Raw genomic sequence first — 23802 nt, forward strand, 5'->3', positions numbered from 1 at the left:
CGTCAAATTCAATTAACTCCATTTAAAAACTTGATACAAAACAGGTCAAGTCTAATTATATGAGGAGATCAATTTTTTAATCTAATTTTAATTATTTTATTTTTTATTGTTTTTATACACTTTTTTTTTTTGCATGTAGGGAATATTTTTCCTCGAAGGCTTACTTTATTAGTTTTATTTTTCTAGATGGGCTTCTTTGGTGACTGCGGCTTTTAAATCATGCTTATTAATAATCTTGCATGACATCATAGTTGTTGCCGTAACTTTCTCGAACATCTCGTTCCAACGAAATCGGATCAAACCCAAGGAACCGACTCACTTCCAATCAATCCACGTGGGCGACGCGGAGCTTATCGCAACCCCGATTCCATCCCTCGCCGCATCCCCTCCACGCGCCCCCTCTCTTCTCCCTTCTCCCACCTCTATTCTCATATCCACTTCATCTCTCTCTCTCTCTCTCTCTCCATGGCCGCCTCCTCTTCTTCCCTCCTCACCCCGCCGGCGATCGCTTCCCCCAAAATCCGAAACCCTTATAATAGGAAAAACAGAACGAATTCCTCGCTTCTCGATCCGGGGCTAAGATTGGGGTTCCGCCCTAACCGAACCCTAATTCACCCCAAGAAACCCTCCCTCCGGATCCGAGCCGTCCAGACCGACCGCCGGCCCAGCCGCCCCCCCGGCGACGGCGGCCGCGAGGATGACGACCCGATCCAGCGGTTCCTGAAGCGGGACTACAAGTGGGGTTTCGTCTCCGATATCGAGACGTTCTCCATCCCCAAGGGCCTTTCCGAGGACACCGTCCGCTCCATCTCCACCCTCAAGGGCGAGCCCGAGTGGATGCTCCGCTTCCGCCTCGACGCCCTCCGCCGCTTCCTCTCCCTCCGCGAGCCCCGCTGGTCCGACAACCGCTACCCACCCATCGACTTCCAGTCCTTCTGCTACTACTCGGAGCCCAAGCGCAAGCCCAAGCTCCACTCCCTCGACGAGGCTGATCCCGAGCTCCTCGCCACCTTCGACCGCCTCGGCATACCCCTCAACGAGCAGAAGCGCCTCACCAACGTCGCCGTCGACGCCGTCCTGGACTCGACCTCCATTGCTACGACCCACCGCGAGGCCCTCGCGGAGAAAGGCGTCATCTTTTGCTCCATCTCCGAGGCCATCCGCGAGTACCCCGACCTCGTCCGCCGCTACCTCGGGCGGGTCGTCCCCCCGGGGGACAACTTCTACGCCGCCCTCAATTCGGCCGTCTTCAGCGACGGCTCCTTCTGCTACATCCCCAAGGACACCGTCTCCCCTATGGAGATCTCCACCTACTTCCGGATCAATGACCGGGAGACGGGCCAGTTCGAGAGGACCCTTATAATTGCCGACGAGCGGAGCTATGTCAGCTACCTGGAGGGCTGCACGGCTCCGTCCTATGATAAGAACCAGCTCCATGCTGCGGTGGTGGAGCTGTACTGCGCCGAGGGGGCTGAGATTAAGTACTCCACGGTGCAGAACTGGTATGCAGGGGATGAAGAAGGGAATGGTGGCATCTACAATTTCGTGACGAAGAGGGGCCTCTGCGATGGCAATAGATCAAAGATTTCGTGGACCCAGGTGGAAACTGGGTCTGCGATAACATGGAAGTACCCCAGTGTGGTTCTCAAGGGGGATGATACGATGGGTGAGTTCTACTCAGTGGCGCTGACAAAAGATTATCAGCAGGCTGACACCGGAACGAAGATGATTCATGTCGGGAAGAATTCGAGGAGTAGGATCATTTCCAAGGGTATCTCGGCAGGCAAGTCCAGGAATTGCTATCGAGGTCTTGTTCAGGTCCAGCCCCAGGCAGCAAATGCTCGGAATTTCTCGCAGTGTGATTCTATGCTTATTGGTGACACAGCCGGTGCCAACACATATCCTTATATACTGGTATGTCCCATAAACCAGGGCTAGCATTGATGTTAATATGGTTTACTTTAATAGGATTTGATGTATCGGGGCTAGCTCCATTTTTCCCTCTGCTCAACCAATATGCTTTGGTGTTGGGTATATAATGAAAGGGCATTTGTGAATGTGGATTGCTTTAATTGTATCTATTTTCTTTCCTTTAAAAAAAAAATGCGAATAAGCGCCTCCTGAGATTCTTTGATTAAACTCCAATAAGTGGATTGAAGTTTGAAGTTCCTTAAAACTTCAATACACACGCATATAAACTTCTTTGCTTAGTGACAATTGGCAAATTACTTCTACCTTTTGGTTCAATATTATTTCTTAACAAACTTGACACCAAACTTGAACATTCATATTTATATCCAGCATGTAAAATACTCTGGTGAATGATTTGTGTTGATTGATGATACCTGAGAATAGAAAACAAGATTTACAAATGATTATCATGTCTCAGGAAGGTAAGGTTTTGGTTCAAGTTATGTGTGGTGCATCTATAATTGATCCAGATTTCTGATAGTATATGATGAGACTGGGAGAGGGATTTTGTTCAGGGTTGTGAATTTCATGGAGGCTATTTGGTCATATGGATAGAAGAAGAGATTGATGCATCACATCCGAAAGGCAAATGGGATCTTGAACCAAATTCATAAAGGTACTTGACATTGCATTGAGGCATTTTATGAAGGGTTGTGATTTTTGTAGAACTGTTGCTCATTGGTGCAGAGGGGGGTTTGATGAAGGGTAATTACTAGATTATTATGATATGATGGAACACGAGGGCTTCAATCTTTAATGATTGATCAGATGGTTCCAGAGAGCTTGACATTGATGCCCCATTTCAGCAGCAGTAGAGGTGTTTTAAAACTCGAAACTGCAAAAAAAATGGCATCATTTCGTCAACCAGGAGAGAGCAAGTCAGAAGCAGGGGAAGGAAGAAAGGATTGAATGTCAAAAGCTAGACCAACTCACACTCCAAAACGAGGTCAATTTTATTGCATGCCATGAATGAACAGTACACATCCTTTCCTAACATCATCCATCGGTTTGGCTTTGTTCTGAAAATCTCCTATTCCCTTTCAGATATATCACCTAGTACCTGCTGGATGATCTTTCGAGCTCTTCCAAGTATCTGTCTTGAAATACAAAATACCATGTTAACATCCAATATAATATAAATATCTATGATGGAATTTATGACGACATCGAGCTGGAACAACTTGTTCTTCCTGAATACCTCAATTCAGGGACACAGAATTTTCTGCCGTTGTCATATAATATTCATCTCTATTTGGTGATAAATAAACCATATGTGCCTCTTATGATCTCTGAGATATTTCATAAAATGGACTCTCTATAAATCCCCAATGACCAATCCTCGCACGGATTGCTAAGGATCCAATAAATCCAACATTGATTCCTTTGGAAGTGTCAATTGGACAAATACATCCATAGTGGCTAGGATGGATATCTAGTATCTGAAAACTAGCAGTTGGAATTTCCGAATGAACAATTTCAGTGAAATTTTTCAATTTTTTATTTTACTATGTTCAACTCTATGTATTCCTCTATCTGTAGAGTACATTGACTGTACGGAGATGGCTATAACAAAGTTTCTGTTATTCGTATTAACAGCTACTCAAAGGGGAATGTTTTTATATGGTGCTGATGATTTAATAACTATCTTTATTGGATTTTAATTGTTTGGCATGATTCGATAGAGGTAAAAATAAGGATTCATTAGATTCTACATTATATTAAAAAGTATTTTTTTTATTTTTTCTTATATCTAATAATATACATGTCCAACTGTATATTTTGTATGTACATCTCCCCCCCATCTCCCCCTCCCCTCACCTCCAAAAAAAAAAAAAGAAATCATGAAAGCCAAAAAAAACATGCAGTCTCCAATATTAATCTTGGTTTTCTGATACCTCATGCGACTCAGAATTAAGCTAGGATATTGGTGATATCCAAGGGACTGGATTAATGCCATGCTTTGTGCATTTGTAGTGTCTGACTTTTCCCACTGTGCACTTGCACTCTTTTTACTGACCCTGCAATGGAGCCCCAGGGGATATGAAAATTAGCTCAGAGGTTTGATATTTTCTTTCAATATGAGCACTGCTCCATCTGCATTCTGTCTTGGACATAGCTCTGGAGATTGATCATTATATGAGATGTCTCTGGATTCACATTGTGTTTGCTTGGGAAACATCAGTCTTGGAATACTTGTCTTTGTACCATGTAATCTTGCAGTGGATCACTAAATCCAGTGCAAATGATTAATGAATTGAATTGGAATTCCACTTACTATAGGTTTCTGTAGGGAATGGACAAATTTTGCATGCAATGGACCTAGATACATCAGGTGCTTTGATTGTATTTTGCAAAGGTTTGAAATTTTTTGATTTAGTGTTCATTCTTCAGCTTGAGACATCAAACTCTTTGATCAAAATCAAAGTGGCTGGTTTCTGTCAATTTCGGTATCCCATAGTTCTGTTTGTTACAATTTGCCTGAGACAAAGTTGATTTTATTTTGTCTTTAAGAGGACAGCTCATTTCAATCCTCCATTTCAGTTTGCATGTCAAAATGCAAAATTCATCAACAAAAACTTGGATTGAGTTTATATGATGTGCACTTTTTTAAAAAATTATCTTTAATGAAAATTTAGTAGGATGTACATCCACTAACCTGCCATCTCAAAATTGGATAAAACAGCCATAGATTCCTCATTTGGAGAGTGGGAGATTTCATGTTATTTCTTATCGGCCTTCTTGTTTTTCTAATGAGTTGTTACTTCTATAGTCTGAATTAAGATGGTTTAAGCTTTGTCCATTTTGTTATACAAGGTTCGTGCTATGAATTAAGGGCTGTTCCTTTCTCAATACTGCTAGAATTCCTGTTCCACACTTTTAAAGGACTGTTTTATGTGCATTTGGTTTCTGTTAAGTTAGAGCATTCTCAGGTCATTCACAGAAATAATCTTGTTATGCCACATGCAGAGGCAAAAAGGTATGGCAGAACAGGTTTTCAAAAACCCAATCTTTTAAGGATGCGCTAATTTTGATTTTGTTTACATCGATTAATGTTCCAGCATGAGTTTCAACTTCCTTTAAAGCTCTTTTGCATTATTTGAATTGAGTAAACAGTCTTAGTATTGTTGGTTTCTTGTTTGTTGCAATGCGTCCATCCACTGTACTTGTATAAGTGCCAGCTAATACATGCCATCTTACAATTTTATCTTTATTAGAATTCTAATATATACAGTAATTGCTTATTTCTTGTCATGCTCATCAATTGACTGTATATCAAACAGGTAAAGAACCCCACTGCCCGTGTAGAGCATGAGGCAAGCACTTCCAAGATTGGTGAAGATCAGCTATTCTATTTTCAGCAGAGGGGAATTGATCATGAAAAGGCTGTTGCAGCCATGATTGGTGGGTTCTGCAGGGATGTTTTCGACAAGCTTCCTCTAGAGTTTGCATCAGAGGTGAATGCGCTCATGAATCTAAAGCTGGAGGGTTCTGTGGGATAATTGTGGATTGTTGCTGTGGATGGACCGGTGAGCTTTTGTTTGTAAGTTGACTACAGGTCAACATTTGTATAGCATTAAAGGGTGAATAAGTATTAGTAAATGGACATGCAATATTGTAGATCCTGTGCCAATATCACGAGGAATTGATAGTACTGGTCTTCATTGTCCTTTCTTCTTCCTTTTTTGTCAGCGGGGAATCAGCTGCTTAGTATATGAATTAAAGGTATTAAATTGTGATACCCTATCTATTCTGAGTTACATGTAATATTACCCAAAATTTTTATCACCTTGATAACCAGTCATATCATGTCTTTCAGATTGCATGTGTTTGTTGGCTGAAGCCGAATTGTATGCAGGTTTTGCCAGCACATAGAGCAGAATTTGTAAGTGCTCTGAAACTTCATTCCTTTGAGTCTTTGACTAATTAGCAGCAAATGATTTATATACAGTATACATTGTAATCACTAATCAAGCACTGATACACTGCACACAATAATATTAATTGCAGGGTGATGATGATTGTGATGAGAATGTCTTAGTAAAATGACTTGTTGAGGTGGCCTGACAAGCAGTATATAACATCTTTAGGGTCTGTTTGGATTTTTCTACAGGATTGGATCCTATGGGACTTGTGGATTGGGCTGCACTAAACATGGCTCTATCAACCAAAGGCCTCCCAGCCCAAATCTTGTGGGAATAAAAAAAGACCCATAAAGATATTGTTTTCTTCCTGCAGCCGAAAAGATGCGAGTTAGATGGGCCAACAGGCCTGATTTCTCCTGGATTTTTGGCAGGCTGCAGGTCCTTAAAAATGTGAGTTAGATGGGCCAACAGGTTTAATTTCTCCTGGATTTTCAGCCCGATCCTGTAGAAATATCCAAATAAGTCCCTAGTGGTTATAAATGCCGATTATCGTGTGAGCTTCGTGATGTTGTCTGAGCAACATTTTGACAAGAAGTAACTCTTGTTGCTAGAGAAAAATAAATCCGTGGCTGGGACCCAACAAATATGGAAAATTATTTTCCTTTCAAACTGAGGATCTTGAAAGGCATGCTGTTGTATAATGATAAAATTTTACCATTCAAGAATCGTATGCTGATGTGCACACGTCTGTTAATTAACTTTTACCTTTCAAGAATCTCATGCGTCTTCCAGATACATGACAATTAGATTGACCTTTTATTGGTTTTCTCATGGTGGTTCAGGTTCCATATTTGTAGCTGAATGAGGCCCTTGGTTCAAAATTTTAATCAACTAATGGATGGTTCAAATAAGCTACAGTTCAGTGAAAGCACTATGTGCATGGGTAAGGAATCCAAACTGCAGAGAATTTGGCAGCACACATGAAGCTACACCTTAGAGGACCTGATTAAGAAGCACAGAAGGGGTTGGAGTTGGAAGCTCTTTTGAATCATCCACTAATATCATTTTTAGCAGAACATGCACTGAGGAATTTAAACAGAGCGGGTACATTGGGAACAATACTTCTAAATCGAACATGATTTATACAAAAAGAGGATTTTTAATTTTGTGTAACCAATAGCAACTTCCGAGAAATTTCCTGAATTACTTATGGCAACATGGAAATGTGAAATTTTTCTCTAGATTTATTCTCACATTAGGAATGCCTGATTTTTGATTGCATCTTTTTCATCTTTTAGATCACACTTTGTTTAATCTTCCTTTCTTCCTTCCTCCTGTATTCTTTGTCTTTCTTTGAAGAATATTAGGTGGCTTTTTCCCTTTTTTCTTTAAAAAAAATTGAAAGAAAGATAATTTGATTAAAAAAGGAGACCTTCATCAGTTATTCCAGCATGAGCGATGTTTACCAACTTCGGGTGCCATAGTTAGCCCATTTCTGACTGCAGGTACTTACAAGATTTCCATTGCAGCCTTTTCTCGTGACATCCACATCCACCATTGGCCTTCATTTGCATGTTATGGTGCTTGGGATGGAAATACTATTCCAATCAGCTGGTCTAGGTTTGTCCAGCCTTACCAGTAGATATTTTAGCATGTTACCCTCGAGCTGAAACAATTGATGAATTACCCGAGGCTTTCCTAGGGGCGGCTGGGCTTGGGTGGGCTGGTCAAATCTTTCCCCAACCTTGTCCTCCCTTAGGGCTCTGCTCGAGGTGCGCGTCTTTCTTGTTCTTGAACGATGAAATGGAATAGAGTTCTCCTATTTTTACCGGGAGTACATACACAAAGAACTTGTGAAGTCTCGTTTGCTTTCCGATGCGGAAAAAAGACGCAAGTGACGCACTCTTTCTGAATGAAGAAAATCCTTGCAAGACGCTGCTGTTCATCTCCTTGTTTGCTTCATTTGTGCTGTCCTCAGATGCTTGTCCCGGTAGCGGAGCCTGAGAGGGTCACATATGATTTTGCTCTCTTACCCATTCATAGGATGACCGAAGAAAACTTCAGAGAGAACATAAAAAGTTTGGAAGGAAAGTCGTATAAATATTCGATTCCTAGTTAATCTGGTGCAATTTGGTGGTGGGCACTGGCACTTCAGTCTTTTGAGCCTTCTTCCCAGCAGAATAGTTTATATAGAAGTTGATTTTCGCTGTGCTTTTATGAGATAAAGAATTGGAGGATCCTATAATGCATTTAAACAACATCACGATCCATGCGCATGAACCCAAATCTCCTTGCTCTTTTAATGTACACTGATTCTGTGAAAGGTCTGGATGGTCTAAATCTGTAATTCAGACCATGATTTATGTGGTCTTCTTCTCTCATGATACATTCTAAGTATTACCTTGGATCTGACAAATACCATGGAATGAATAAGGCCCTATTTGGGGGAGCTGTGGGCAGTAGAGTTGTTGGAAGTAGAGCTGTTAGAAGTAGAACTGTCTGAAGTAGAGCTGTTATAAAAAGTTATTTGCTGTTTGGTAACTACATTTGTAAAGTGCTATGGCACTTTAATATATGTTTGATAAACAAACTAAGAAAGTACTTTTGTAAGACAAAATTATCATAAAGGACATTGCATAGTATTATACAACAGAATATAATAAAACATAACATATATTAATGCATAAATATATGATATAGTATAATATTATTGTAATATACAATAATATTATTATAATATAGCATAATAGTAATATAATTATTAGAGTAAATTAATTTTTGATAATATAACATATTAATATATTATGATGTAATATAATATAATATAATATTTATAGTATAATACAATAATAAAAGTATAAAATATTTTAATTATTAGTATAAATTAATTTTCCATAATATAACATAATATTAAATTATTTAAAATAATATATTAATGTATTATGATATAACATATTATGATATTATATTTATATATAATACAATAATAAAGGTATAAAATATTAGAATTATTAGTATAAATTAATTTCTCATAATATAACATATTATTAAATTATTTAACATAACATATTAATGTATTATGATATAACATATTATAATATTATATTTATAGTATAATAGAATAATAAAGGTATAAAATATTATAACTATTAGTATAAATTAATTTTTCATAATATAACATAATATTAAATTATTTAAAATAACATATTAATGTATTATGATATAATGTATTATGATATTATATTTATATATAATACTATAATATTGGTATAAAATATTATAATTATTAGTACAAATTAATTTTTATAATCTAACATAATATTAAATTATTTAAAATAACATATTAATGTATTATGATGTAATGTAATATACTATAATATTTATAGTATAATACAATAATAAAGGTATAAAATATTATAATTATTAGTATAAATTAATTTCTCATAATATAACATAATATTAAATTATTTAACATAACATATTAATGTATTATGATATAATGTATTATACTATTATATTTATAGTATAAAATAATAATAAAGGTATAAAATATTATAATTATTAGTATAAATTAATTTTTCATAATATAACATAATATTAAATTATTTAAAATAACATATTAACGTATTATTATGTAATTAATATAATATAATATTTATAGTATAATATAATAATAAAGGTATAAAATATTATAATTATTAGCATAAATTAATTTTTCATAATATGACATAATATTAAATTATTTAACATAACATATTAATGTATTATGATATAAGGTATTATAATATTATATTTATAGTATAATACAATAATAAAGGTATAAAATATTATAATTATTGGTATAAATTAATTTTTCATAATATAACATAATAATAAATTATTTAAAATAACATATTATTGTATTATGATGTAATGTAATATAACAATATTTATAGTATAATACAATAATAAAGGTATAAAATATTTTAATTATTAGTGTAAATTAATTTTTCATCATTCGAATGACCATTTATCTCTCTAACAATTTTTCTTGCGGAAGGAAATCTGACGGCTAAGGTTCTTGGCTCCAGCAGATTTTTAGGTTTATAAAGGAACAAACTATGTAATTATTATATTTTAATATGGGCATTTTTGTCAAAAATACAGCTTTCCGACAAAGCTGAAAACGGCATTTTCGGAAAGCTCTAAATTGGAGCTTTCCCCCAACAGCTGTTTTCAGCTTTCCGCAAAAGCTGAAACAACTTTTCGGAAATTTTACAAAACACCATTTTTTATCTAAAAGTATTTTTGGAGGGCTAGAAAGTGCTTTTTGGCCTTGCCAATATGTGGGTAGTCTTTATTCTATCCCTTGCTTGAATGCTTGCTATGTTCTGGTCTGTTTCTTGTTTCTTTCGCTGCAAAACAAATACAAACTCTAATCCATCACTCTCAAATTGTTATTTCTCAGGATTGCTAGTCGTAAATGCACATGTTAAGTTGATGGAGAATGGAGGAGAGAAAATCCGTATATTATTTAAAAAAGGAAGATACATTTTCAGCTGGCTGAGAATTGCCCTGTTTCAATACTGCATCAGGTTTGGCATTGTTCTTGGCATTTTAAAACCCTAAAGACCAGTAGCAAAAAATAAAAAAAAAATCCTAAAGACCTGGTTGGAGATGCAAAACCTATGAACGCAAGCAGGAAAACCTTGAAAAAAGGGCATGGTTGCTCCTAAGACCTCTCTTCCTCTGACTCGGTTAATTAAAGACCATATTTTCTTCAGATGAGCTAGATTACTGGCATGGTTGCAGTGCAAAAAAGAGATCAATAGGCATCAGAGACCTGAAAACCCCTTCTGTCTAAGGTCAGCCATACCAAACCATTCCACAAATTTCTTCTCCATCCATGCTATAGCAAACAGACAATTCAAATATTTTGCGCAACTAGATTCTTTTTCTGGGACAATCTGCACAACTATGTTCTGTACCAATAAAAGAAATATTAAAAAAAACTTATTAAGGCTGCAAACTGAAATAAGAGTCTCAGCTGAAGTAGAAGAATAGATAAGCCTCACATACAAAAATTAAAAAAAAATATATGTACCATGCAGCCATGCACCACGCCAATCACCACATCTTCTTTCTATGGGGCAATCATCAAGAAATTATAGAAAGGATGTTTGGCATGGTGCACGTGGTGTAGGATATAATTTCTTGACAAATTGATCATCCGGCTGTTCACGCCCTCCACCACCCCCCCCCCTCCTTTTACAAGATACAGAACATAAAGTGTATGGCCGTCAGCATAAGCAGATGCACCTACAACTTTCATTGTAAAAAAGGCGGACATGTTTATTTTCTTCAATCTTCGAATAATGTGAACGATGACAGAAATGTAGGTTATAACATGAAGGAGCTGCAGTTCAACTTCCAAGAAGCCCTTGCAGTTCAAAATAATGGGGAGAATACAAGGCAGATTGGCTCCCAGTTTCCAAAACGGGCAGAGGAAACAATAAACAGCATTCAGGAATTGATTCCCAAATGCTTCATGAAAGCAAGAAAATTGTGAGTAGATGTCCACGTGCATGAGACAAAACCATATGAGGCATGTAAAAACCACCTTGACGAAACAACACCAAGGAGAAAACTTTTGGCAGCTCAACTTTCTGGGATGTTTTCGGACTTCTGCAGGTGTTCAAATTGGTGGCAGTCAACTCCAACTTCCTTAAATGCCATGATCAGCCTGGGCAAAATTTTTGCTAGTGTAAGCTTGAAACCGACTGAACAAGAATGCTCCCTGCTTTTCTCAGTCATGCAAGCATCCTTTGTGAGGGAACCGATGACACAGCCTTCCATGTATGCTTCACAACTTTTAAGAATATAATGACCACGCCTTCGGAAATGGTCCTTGACGAACTCTTCAAAATGCTAGTCCATCACAGTTAGGGAAAAAAAAAAGAAAGAGATCATAAAAAACTAATAGATAATACATTTTATATTCAAGTAAGATCATATAAGTACTTGTTCAAAGAAATACTAATGACAGTAGAAAATAACATCAAAGAATTTCTCACAAAAAAAATGATAAAGAAACTCAAAGTTACAAGAATGTAGTCAATTTTTCATTATCAAGTATTTGTCAGATGGTAATATGAGATTAAATGAGCCACAACATATTGCACTTAGAGCCAAAAGCCTGTGAATAGTCATTACCGGAAACAACATCATAATAACAGCATGGAGCTAAACATGCAGGAAGAATAAGATATGGCTGCAATATGCTTGTGAAATTTCTCCAAACATGCCTGAATCATGTTTTTAGTCTCAACATCAAATTGAAGTGATAATAATCAATCATAATATAGCTTAAATTAAGTCGAGTATTTCAAACAAGTCATGGAAAATACAGTTGATTTTTTTAATCACCTAAAGCAAGTAAAATATCCTGATATAAAAATGCTCAAATTTATCATCATGAAACAAGAAAGAGCACCAGTGAGAAAGCAAAAATAAAATCAACCAGAAGTAAAACCTGACATAAGTTTGATATAGATCAAAAAAGAAATATGATAACATATTATTTGTTTTACCATGGGAGGTCTTCTCAGCAGATACAACATCGTTTTCAAGTTTAGCAAGTAAGTATTCTCATTGTAGGGTAAAGAATTCTTCTCTCCTTCAACAGTCCCAACCTGCTTCTCATACCCTGCTTCATTGAAATATGGTTTAGAATTGAGAACCAGGCCCTGGAGTGAAACTAGGACTTGAAGGATGCTCGAGGACGATGGGTCCCAAACTTCATTTCCTTTGCCAGTCCATGTATTTAAAAGGCTTAAGCAAACCTTCCCATCCACATATAAATTTGGATTTACACGCAAACCACCAGAATGATAGTACGCTGACTGCAGGGTTGAGAAGAAGTATTAGAAGCAAGTGAAAAGCAATTTGAAATTTGAACAGGTTCACCTTTGATGTATTTTAGCCAGATACTTGGTGAGAGCTAACCACTATTCAACATGAGTATCAGAGAATAAAATAATATGGTTCTATTTACCGGTGGAACTTGAGGGTAATCTGGTGGAAGGTGAAAGTCAAAGAAGAAAAGGCCGTCTTGGTAAGGTGTTCCACATGCTCCAATAATTACAGCTCTTACGAGATCCATACGATCCTCATAAACTCTGACATAAATAGCATCTGTAATCACAATAAAGAATTAGATCTTCACAACATAAAAGTATATTCATTTACAAGTTTTTGGATGAGTGACAATTTTACATGACTTACCTGGTAGGTTCTTTTCAAGGATGCTCCATTCTTGTTGAACCTTTTTCACCCACTTTCTTCCACCAGTGCTCTGTAACTTAGTTTTGTTAGCCTAATATATGTTGGGGCATTTACTACCTATACCTTAACCAACAATACTTATCACATCTGTAATTCTATATGAAAATATGTTCAAAGATGCAAGATAAATGAAAGTCCTGCATGCAACAGATGTGATTGTATGCTTAAAGAAGAAAAGGTGCAATTAACTTAAAAAATGAATAGTTTGAAAATGAGAAAAGCATCTAGAACAGGAGTTTGTGCTACCTGTCCAGTCCCACCAAGGAAATGATGGTCCAATGGGTTTTGAGCAATATCAAAGTGTTTGAAGCTATGAGGATCATCAGATGTGGAGCTATCTGGAACATCCTCCATTTTTTCCTCAGCATCTTCTGCTGTTGCTGTCTGACTATGTACCTCAGCAACCTTGTGCACATTTTGCACAACATCAAGGGCTTCAGATTTTTCGTAGCTGGCCTCATAATTGGTTTCTTTCTCTGAAACCTCGAGAATCTCATCAGATTCAGATTCATTTTCAATCATGTGATCTAAACCTGATGGATCTGATTGTTTTCTACCACGAGAAAACAATCCAGTGGCCAGTCTAGTGACATAGCCAAGAGCAGCTAGAGGCATTGAAAGTGGCCCATTTCGTCCAGCATTATTATCCTCTTCGGAAGTTATAGTGCTAGTTTCCCTTTCAACGAAATTATCAACACGACCTTGCGAATCAACTTCCTGAACATAATGGTTTTACACTTTTACGGATCATAGATATAGTCAATACTAAAAAAAAGCCTGGCAATAAAACTAATGATATGTGAATTAACCTTTTCAGTATTGTCGTGTGTATCCATTTCATTTTCATCAACTGTTTCCCAACTAGCGCCATCATCACTAACTTCACTTCCACCATCAAATGAGTCTCCATCATCTTCTCTACCAACAACATAGATTGCTTGAGGTCCAACCTAAAATAACAGGTGAAGAATGTAATAACAAGTTTCTGATGACTAGGATGAAAGCAAATTTAAGGGAAAGATGTAGCATATTGATAGCTTGCACCACAATAAGATATCTAACGTATCCAAATGGTGCAAACTTTTAGTACTAGCAGTCGTACAAAACATGTCAATGTAAGTATAACTACCTATTCCCCATAATATGGCAGATATATACCTTTGAGACAGTCCCATCAGCCCACTGAACTTCAATATCGCCATCTTCAAGACCAATTATATTTCCTACCCATGTACATGCAAAATTTGAAGAATCTTCATCCTTTGGGACCTGCTCTGCTTCATCATTCTCCCTGCTACCATCACCTTCAGTTTCCACTGGATCAGCATGTTGTTCTTGTTTCTCCACATGACCTTCAATATTGATTGTATCACCAGAAGTTGAAACTGGGGGCAAGCGAACAACCACATCCCCATAGCAATAATCATAATCTGGATGCCCATCAAGTTCATATGCACTCACCACTTCATCACAATCAAACTCCCGCAGCTCTTCAGGCCTGGAAACAGGCTTAAGCCACCTCACACATGCTGTTCGCTCCCTTGAGTTCACACTTCTTACAACACCCACGCGTTTTGTTTCAGAAGAATAATCTCCTTCATTCGAGGCCTTCTCCACCACATATTGTTCAGGAAAGAATTCATGATCATTTGGACTGTGAATTGGAATCAAAGAAGTTGACTCCAACCCAAATTCTCTAGTTCCATCTTGCCATGCCACATCAACCTTTGTCATGGTATTTACAATGAAAAGAGCTCTTTCAAATGTCTCGTTTCTTTTATGACTCTTCTTGTCTCGCTTAAATAAGACTTTCCGCAGCTTTTTGCGGTATGCAGGCCAACTTTCATGACTGGGTTCCTTTGAAACTGATGATGAAGTACTGCAAGAGCAACATTCTGGCAAAGCATTTGACTCTGTTCCAGTATTTACACCTAAGTTATTCATCTTATCAAGAACCACTGGATTGTTATACTGGGGCTGGGAATTTCCTTCTATATTTTCGGTTGTCTTGGTGTTTTCACAATATCCATCTCCCACATGCTCAGAAGCTGACTGAAGGTTAAGCACATCCAAACTAGCTACCTGACTAGACTCGACAGTTTCATCCTGAAATGATGCTGCTTGTGCTGGAACATCTGTTCCTGAGTCTTCTTTACCGGCTTTTGAAGTATCATCAACCGAGGATGATGGCTGTGGAGGTGATGGAAGGAGACACCAGTCAGCTAATTGCCAATTTGCATATGAAAAACAGGATAACAGAATTAAGTTTTCTGGATTCTGCTCTTCAGCAGGAACAGTTGCTGAATCAGTACCAATACCAAGGTAAGCTGAAGCTATCCAATAGACAACCACAGAAGCTGTCTGAATTTTAACGACAGTACCTTCAAGACGGTTAGCTTTCCATAAGCCAGAAATCCATCTAGAAGTTTTGAAAACAGATGAGGAAACGGCCCTAACACGCTGACCTGGGTAGTATGGACAACTGGCATCATCAATGACTGGCTTTGTAACTGGCTTGAGACGCAAAGGATCAGCTTTCACAACTTTACAGACAGATCCATCATCAAACAACACAGTCACATTGTCTAAAACATCATCTACTCGACCAAGCCAAGGTCCAAATACTACAAAATCACCCACAGTGAATTCCCTTATCCGTTTGAGATCTCTAGAAGACACATTCTTTATAATCTCTCCATTTGCTGTTAGTAGATCAACCATGATATTAACATCCAGAACAAGTCCCATTTGTCCTGTTGGATCTGAAGCAGAAGCAACCATATCACCATGCAAGAAGTTTCTATCAACAACTGTGATATCGCTAATATTCTCCATTGTTTCAGAACCATCAGTCCAAGTTACTCTGATCTGGCCATCTGGTAGAGAATCATTACTTTCACCACCATCTTCATTATCATTGTCATCATCACCAGCACCATCACCACCACCACCACCACCACTGCCTCCACCGTTCCTATGTTCATCCTCCTCACTGTCACTGTCGTCTGTGATGCTGCCCTCAGAATCTGAGTCTCCAGCAACTTCCATCACAACTCCGAGCAACCCTTCATTCTTTTTGCATCTGACAACATCTTGCCTATATACAAATGCCTCATTAGGCAGGCTTCCTGCAAGCTCTTTAGACTTAATTGCCTCCCCATTTTCAGAACTCTTCTCAACTACAGAGCCAGTACCATCCATTGCAAGTTCCATTGGATCCACCAAATTGTTCACTTCCACTGAATTAGTACATTTTGAAAGCCCATCACCAGCAAGATGCTGCTTAGTTTCCATCTGATGAATGATACAGTTAAAATTTCTTTGATATTTTTTTCTTTAAAAAAAGAACAACCAATAGACATACTATCAAATTAGTCAATATAAAGTTATTCTATTGTTAACAATGAAAATGAAACCACAATCAACTGATTTTCAAATAATGCTCAGATATGGGTGTAAAATACAGATGATAACTCCAAACATCTTTTCAGATAGATAACAATCCCCCCCCCCCTCTTTTGTGCAGTGTAGGGTTTCCAGGGGATCAAACAAGCTGTTGATTAAGTTAAGAATTATACAAGTTGCAGTGCAGAAAAGTGGGCAAAATAGCAAATAATTTTTTGGACTAGCTGGTAATTTTATTATGAAGAGGAAATGCACCTTCCAAATGCCAGAAGCGTGAATTTTATCTAGTTACAAGGCTAGCTTCTAAGAGCCATGATCAAACATGGGGACCACTTTCCCTTCATTCATGTGACAAAATACATATCTAAGTGGAATATCTTACTATTTTATGGCTTGTGGTTCTATAGTTCATCTCGATATCTCTAATAATTAAAGAATATAATGAATGATGTGAATCTGAGTCTAAATGAGTCATGACCTCAAGTTGGGAGAGGTAACAACCATCTCTCTCTTCAAACAAGGAGCTTGTTGACCAAAGCACCTAAGATGAAGCCAATTAAATTTGCAAGTTGCCCAATAATATGCATTATCAGGACTTCCCCGAGTATTTATAGGAAGTTGGGAAAAAGGTAACATTCACAGATTTTAGCTCACTTGATCTTGACCTCACTAAAAGTAATTCAGTTGGCATAGCATCACTAGCATTATGCACTGTCCTCAACCAGTACCAATAGAGGATTTACTCTGGCATGGATTTAATGGCTTTTCCGATTCAAATTGCAGAGCATATTAGAAAGTGCTATCGTCAAAACCCACTCACCCATCCACCCACCCACCACCCCTTTTTTTCTCTCCATCTGAGAGATAAGTGCCGAAATAACATTATTAAATAGCGCCAAACATTGAAATTTCAATAGAACTCTTTGAGAAGTTAGAAAGAAGCAAGATAAATATGTTGCTTGCTTCACTCCACTAGCTCAAAGAGAATGAGATATATTAAAAATTCCGATTCTTTTTGTATATCTCATAGTCCTTCAATACTAAAGAAAAACCATCACCTAGCATCATTACTATGAATATACAGAACATTATTGGTATTCTAAATAAAATTTAAACAATATATTTTTGCTAGCATAACAGTTATTATTGTCCTGGCATTCCATATTGAATTCAGTTATTAGCATTGGCGCCAAATAGCAAGCTAGGAATTTCCCAGCCAAAAGCTCTTGAATAAATGCAAGTTATGGTTATCTCCAGCAAATATATAGTGAAAAACAACCAGAAGGATTAATTAGTAAATGGTAAAAGGAAGGGTGAGTCCATGTACTTCTCACCATGTTAAGATATTATAAAATATTGAAAAGGTTTGAGATTATGCAACTGTGTCAAAACAATCTCCAAACTAACATTGATGTTGGCTAGAAATTGCATTAAATACTACAATGTATGGAGTAGAAAAGCAAATGAGAGGAAGAATACTGTGGTAAAGATATTTGCCAACTCAGTTAAATCTCAACTGTTCTTCAGATCCCTAGGGAGGAATCTACAGGGAATGCGGCTGAGAACAGATGACTCGGATTGCCCACATGATGCATAAATCAAGGACAGGACTTTGATGGAGATGCCAGAAATATCCCATTCTTAGCGAACATAGACTTTTGACACCACTCTACATACAATTTGAGAAATGGCGATGAATTTTAATTTTTTCTTTAATGATTCGATCCATATTGTTTTTGACACCAAAATTATGACAACATAATATATCATCACTAAAAATATAGACTTTTATTAACCACTCTATAAATTTATCATTAAGGATATATATCTACAGTAACTATGTTAAAATGTCATTACTAATGACATAAGTTTTAGCGATGAATCATAAAATCATCATTAGTGAGTTAACCAAAATTGATTTTGGTGCCAAAATTATTTTCCCACCTTAAAAAAGCTTTATTTAATGGCAATTTTTTGTGATAAATTGAAAAATAGGCTATTCCATGCAAAAATGAGTCTGAACAATTTTCTCGTTTTCTGTCCCACTCTCTGCATCAAGCCTACATGATAATGATCGTTAAAATATGATGCACAAACAATCAGTTTTCTAAGTCAGTTCAAAGACAATACGTCAATTCTCTTAATTTTAAAATACTCCTCTGCCACGTTAAGCTTAAAGACTAAAGAAGACACATTAAAAAATGATAACGTCATGCTGGCCCAAGAAATGATGTGGGATCTGCGACGGGCCTCTAAGCGACGAAGTATGATGGCTGTCAAGCTGGACATGGAACGGGCTTATGATAGAATTCGGTGGAGTTTCTTGCGACGCGCTTTGGAGTGCTTCGGTTTTCATGAGACCTGGATTGAGTGGGTGTTGGGGTGTGTCCAGGGGTCGAGATTCTCCATCTTGATCAACGGCACGCCCTCCCCTTTCTTTAGATCTACTATGGGGCTTAGACAGGGATGTCCTTTATCCCCATATTTGTTCATCATCTGTTCAGATGTCCTGTCTCGGGCTCTGCGGGGTGTTTGTGCTAACCGGGAGCTGGAGGCGTTTGTTTCCGCCCCAGGGTCTCGGTCTATATCGCATCTACTATTCGCAGACGATTGTCTACTCCTGGCCAGGGCGCAGGTAGAGGATGCACGAGTACTCAGGAGAGTATTAGCGGAGTACTGTGCTATGTCGGGTCAGAAGGTAAACCTTCAGAAGTCAACAATTTCCTTCAGCCCTAGCACTGAGCATAGGGTCAGACAGGAGATTCGGGGGTTACTTGGGATGCCGGATCAGGACGGGACCTGGAGTTACCTGGGAGTACCCATCACGGGTCGGAGGTTACGGGTGGCGGAGTGTTCTGGTCTGGTGCAGAGGATTCAGAGCAGACTGGAGGGTTGGAGGGCATCTTCACTCTCCATGATGGGTAGATTGACGCTGATTAGGTCAGTGCTAGCTTCCATGCCTGTCCACTTCATGGCCAACACAGTAGTTCCGAAAATAGTGCTAATGAGGATTGAGCGGCTACTTCGGAGCTTCCTGTGGGGGTCGTATGGAGGGGGTCACGGGATGCATCTAGTGGCATAGGAGAGCGTCTGCCTACCAGTGAGTGAGGGTGGCCTCGGAGTCTTGTCTCTGGTGGAGCGACGTGAGGCGCTGATTGCCCGACATGCAGCTCGATTCACGCTGGAGCCACAGGGTTTCTGGAGTCAGACCATGGCTAGCAGATATGGCCGTACTGGCACTGCAGGGGCGATTCGCAGTGGGCGTCGCTGTTCATTCATGTGGCGAGAGATCGCCAGATATCTTCCCACGGTCGAGGAGAACACTAGATGGTTGATAGGCAATGGGCAGAGTATTGATGTGGTTGGTGACCCATGGGTGGGTGCCCTACCCTTGAGACTCTGGCCGACTATGGTTGACATTGAGGCAGTGGAGGGACTGCGGGTCTGTGACCTCCATGTCCCGGGCGGAGTTGCCTGGGATGAGGTTAGGTTGGGTCACATGTTTGGGGCACACTTGGCTGAGAGGGTTAGGTCCCTTCCGATCTCGGGGTATGTGGGTCCGGATACCCGGGTGTGGAGCACGTCGTGCAGGACCGGAGTGAGGGTGGGGGACCTCTCCCGTGTGCTCCGGTCAGAGCATGAGCCAGGGCCGGAGTGTGCCTGGGTCTGGCGCCTAGGCCTCCATCCGAGGGTCGCACTGTTCTTATGGAAGGTCGCCTGGGTTCGGCTTCCGACAAGAGTAGTATTGAGCGAACGGGGCTTGAGGATGCCCCCAGAGTGCGGGGCATGCGGAGCTGATGAGTCGGTGGACCATGTACTGTTTCAGTGCATATGGGCGAGGGCAGCGTGGTGTGCGGCGGGGCTGCCATGGGAGGGTTGGACCCGTGGGGACCAGTTCTTACGAACTATCCGCTGGTGGTTGGGTAACCCATTGACACGCCAAGAGGCGGTTAGAGCGACCTGCACAGCATACCAGATATGGCTGGCCAGGAATGCTCGAACCTTTGGTGAGCAGAGCAAGTCGCCAAGGCTCGTGGCGGAGAGCGCCCGGGCGCAGGCGGCAGAGATTAGTCATGCTTCCTCCTTACATGGACTTTTGATAGCTCGGGATATCTGGGGTTCCCCTTCTGCCTCGGCAGCTTCTCACACGGTGTTTTTCACCTGGGAGCCCCCACCCGCAAGCTTCCTCAAAGTCAATTTTGATGGGTCCGTGCTGGATGGTGGCACGATAGGTGGAGCGGGTTTTGTTATTCGGGACCCGACCTCCAGGATAGTGGCGGCGGGAGGCTGTCAGGTATTTGACTGCACGGTTCCTGAAGCGGAGCTGAGAGCTGCCTAGGCGGGTCTTCGACACGCTCAGCATGTGCTCTCAGCTAGATCAGTCATCTTGGAGGGTGACTCGGCTACGGTCATTAGTTGGATCCAGGGGGGTCTGAGAGTCGGTGCTGCCGACCATCCCTTGATCCGCGATATCTGGTTGATGATGAGGGACGGAGGGGTGGTCCAGGCGAAGCATGTGTTTAGAGAAGCCAACGGAGCTGCGGATTGGGTGGCCACATATGTGGCTAACCATGCCGGTAGTACCTTATGGGCTGGGGACGGGGAGCTGCCTCGGAAGCTCCGGGATGTTTTGTTTTCCGATTTTATTGGGTGTATCCGTACACGTGTTGTATAGATCACCCGGTTTAGCAAAAAAAAAAAAAAAAAGAAGACACATTAAACACATTAGCTCACATATGAGGGAACATAATCTCTTATCACAAATGCATCATATTTTACATCAGAATTAAACAAGCTAGTTTCTAAGTTGGTTTTGCTTTGTATTTTGATTTTTAACAGCTTGATCTGGGGTAGTAATCATATGCTGCTACAAGACAACATCATACCTAAATGATGAACTTCTTGAACAATCTTGGTCTATTCCAAATGCGACTACATCAGCATCACTTTGGATGCATAGCAGTCTAAAGCTATTTGGATGTAATGAAGCTAAATTATTTAGCGTAATGTCGCGAAATATCACAGACAATTCTTGAGATGCTAAAACCATAAGAAGCTTGAATTAGGACACGAAAAAAGACTTGATAGAAGGTCTGAACCAGCCAAAATTTCATACGAGATTATTCCTTTGACAAATGCACACGAAGCTTTTCATCCATGTTTGTTAAAACAAATAGATGAGCAGTCAATGTATTGTCTGTATAGATAACAATCACCTCAAAAAAAACGAAAATGATCAAGTAAAGAAATAATTCGACGAGACAGAACAACGAAAAACCGATCTTTCATCTAAAATCTTGTGATTAGTCAGGTCTTTCTGATGAAATGATAAGCCAAATCAAGAACCGATCAAGAACTAAATCCAGAACCAAAAGAAAGAAAAGATAAGACCTGATCGGAGGTGCACCTATCCCCAATCCACACGCAGACCCAGGGAAAGAAATCAAGAAAAAGAAAGAGAGGTGGGAAGGGCGTACAAGGCACGGTTCCAGCTGGAGGGGCTGAGGATGCGGACAAGGTATCTATCTTGTCTCGCTCAGGCGTCGGAGAGGAAGGCCGGGATGGCGGCGGAAGACGACCGCGTTTCTTGCCGGCGGAGGGAGCGGCGCCGGGAGGAGGCGGAGGAGGAGAGCGGGCCGCGGAGAAGATCTCGGGGGAGAGGGGAAGGGTGGCGTGGGGACGTCTCCAGGACAGCGTCGGAGACGGTGGAGAAGGCGGCGGAGGAGGACGAGGAGGCGGTCGAGAAATGGGAGCTAGATGGGAGGACAGCCCTATATATATGTATAAAGCAAAATAAAATGTTTTTCTTTCTCTCCCTTTCGCTTTTCTAACCAAAATCCTATTTCTTTTGTTTTATTTATTTAAAATATTATAAAAATCTTTTAGAGAATAAATTATATTTACATGTAATAATATAAAAAATCTATGTTTATTCTGAAAGTTTATTTTTATCCAATACTTTGCCCCATATCTTAAGACAGTATTAGCCAAACTGTTAGGCCTAAATGCCATATTAGCAAAAAAATTAAAATAACTAAAATAATCTTATAATTTTTTTTGAAGGTTTAGGTTTATTATCTTTATACCCAGTATTTTATAAAATCTACTGTTTTATCCCGTTAAATTGACAGCGTTAAGAAAACTATTTATGTGTTGTAAAAAGTCAAAATCACTTCTATAAAAAAATATGCTTCTTTTTTTACTTTCCTGACTCCTCGATCTTTTTGAAGTCTTTAGTCTTTAAGAATCTTCTTTTCTCTTAGATTGAGTAGCCATGATTTCTTTCTTGCTTCGTCATCCCACCATAAGCATCTCTTCCTAACGAACGACTGACGACAACCTTTCTAACCAATTGGCATCTGGCAATGAGCATCCATAATTTTATTCTTGACTAGCATCCAGCAACGAGCATTCATAATCTTATTCTTGATCAGGAATGCCGATGTATCATTTGCTGATTTTAAATTTTACTTGTCCAATATTGTAGACATGATTCCTTAAACATTATCATTATGAATGACGATTCCTATGTCTATACGTAGAATTATGATAATTTTATCAGTCTATCATCAAAATAATCTAAATCAGTATATACGTGAAAACTCTTTTTTTAGAGGATGCATCAGTTGCGGTTCGATAGCCTTGCTTGGACCATAAACAGGCTGGCTCAACCGATAAAACTCTTGATATTAATTTCTTATAACAGAAAATTTTAGAGGCATCTACTTGCCTGAGAAATCAAGATTGTTTTTTTTCCTTTGCACATAATCCTTTTCTAGTGATTTATCAAGATCAAACTCTAGACTCAGTGCTGTTTTCCACCTTAGATATATGTTATATTACTAAAAGCTAGTTTGTCATTTTCTAAATTTTCTCTGGTGTGGCATTTAAGTTCCATTTAAGTTAATGATTTTGCTAATATTTAAACTATGAGTTAAAGTGTTAGATCAAAATAAACCTAAGGAGGATAAGCGCAGGTTCTTCAAACTATTAGATATAAGTATATTTTATCTCTAATCTCAAGATTTTTTGTAATTTTATTCATCGCTCATGAGCAATTTTGACTTTTTATATGAGGTAAACGGATTCATAATGCTGTTAACCTAACTTGATGTAAGTGTGAGTTTTACAAACTATCGAGTATAAGTGCTAGTAAAAATAATCCTCAAGGAAGTTTTTATAATTTACTCATTTATTTATTTTGAACAGTACTTGGATCGCTCCCAATCTTGCCGAGCCT

At 39.0% G+C, this 23802-nt stretch overlaps 2 protein-coding genes across 5 annotated transcripts; one reads left to right on the forward strand and one right to left on the reverse strand.

Moving 5' to 3' along the window:
- Window positions 1-356: 356 nt before the first annotated feature.
- On the forward strand, window positions 357-7087 carry LOC103718285 (UPF0051 protein in atpA 3'region-like). 4 transcript variants are annotated; one of them, XR_003387859.2, is made up of 5 exons: window positions 357-1914; window positions 5253-5498; window positions 5591-5694; window positions 5789-5854; window positions 6677-7087. XR_003387859.2 is itself a non-coding variant. In XM_008807030.4 (2 exons), exons 1-2 carry the CDS (start codon window positions 466-468, stop codon window positions 5469-5471), a joined length of 1668 nt encoding a protein of 555 aa, XP_008805252.1. In that variant the 5' UTR covers window positions 358-465; the 3' UTR covers window positions 5472-5766. The 4 variants fall into 4 exon arrangements, 1 of the variants encoding a protein (XP_008805252.1); XR_003387858.2 differs by adding an exon at window positions 6083-6284 and having other exon boundaries at window positions 358-1914; window positions 5253-5694; window positions 6677-7075; XR_605802.4 differs by having other exon boundaries at window positions 5253-5694; window positions 6677-7081.
- A 4018-nt stretch (window positions 7088-11105) lies between these two features.
- Window positions 11106-22323, reverse strand: LOC103718297 (probable ubiquitin-conjugating enzyme E2 23). The gene is made up of 8 exons (XM_008807048.4): window positions 22040-22323; window positions 14316-16451; window positions 13967-14107; window positions 13404-13874; window positions 13098-13167; window positions 12868-13007; window positions 12404-12715; window positions 11106-11741 (listed from the first exon to the last, which is right to left on the reverse strand). Exons 2-8 carry the CDS (start codon window positions 16449-16451, stop codon window positions 11472-11474), a joined length of 3540 nt encoding a protein of 1179 aa, XP_008805270.2. The 5' UTR covers window positions 22040-22323; the 3' UTR covers window positions 11106-11471.
- Window positions 22324-23802: the final 1479 nt, after the last annotated feature.

Source organism: Phoenix dactylifera, chromosome 3 (assembly GCF_009389715.1).
Source record: "Phoenix dactylifera cultivar Barhee BC4 chromosome 3, palm_55x_up_171113_PBpolish2nd_filt_p, whole genome shotgun sequence".
Classification (NCBI taxonomy): Eukaryota; Viridiplantae; Streptophyta; class Magnoliopsida; order Arecales; family Arecaceae; genus Phoenix; species Phoenix dactylifera.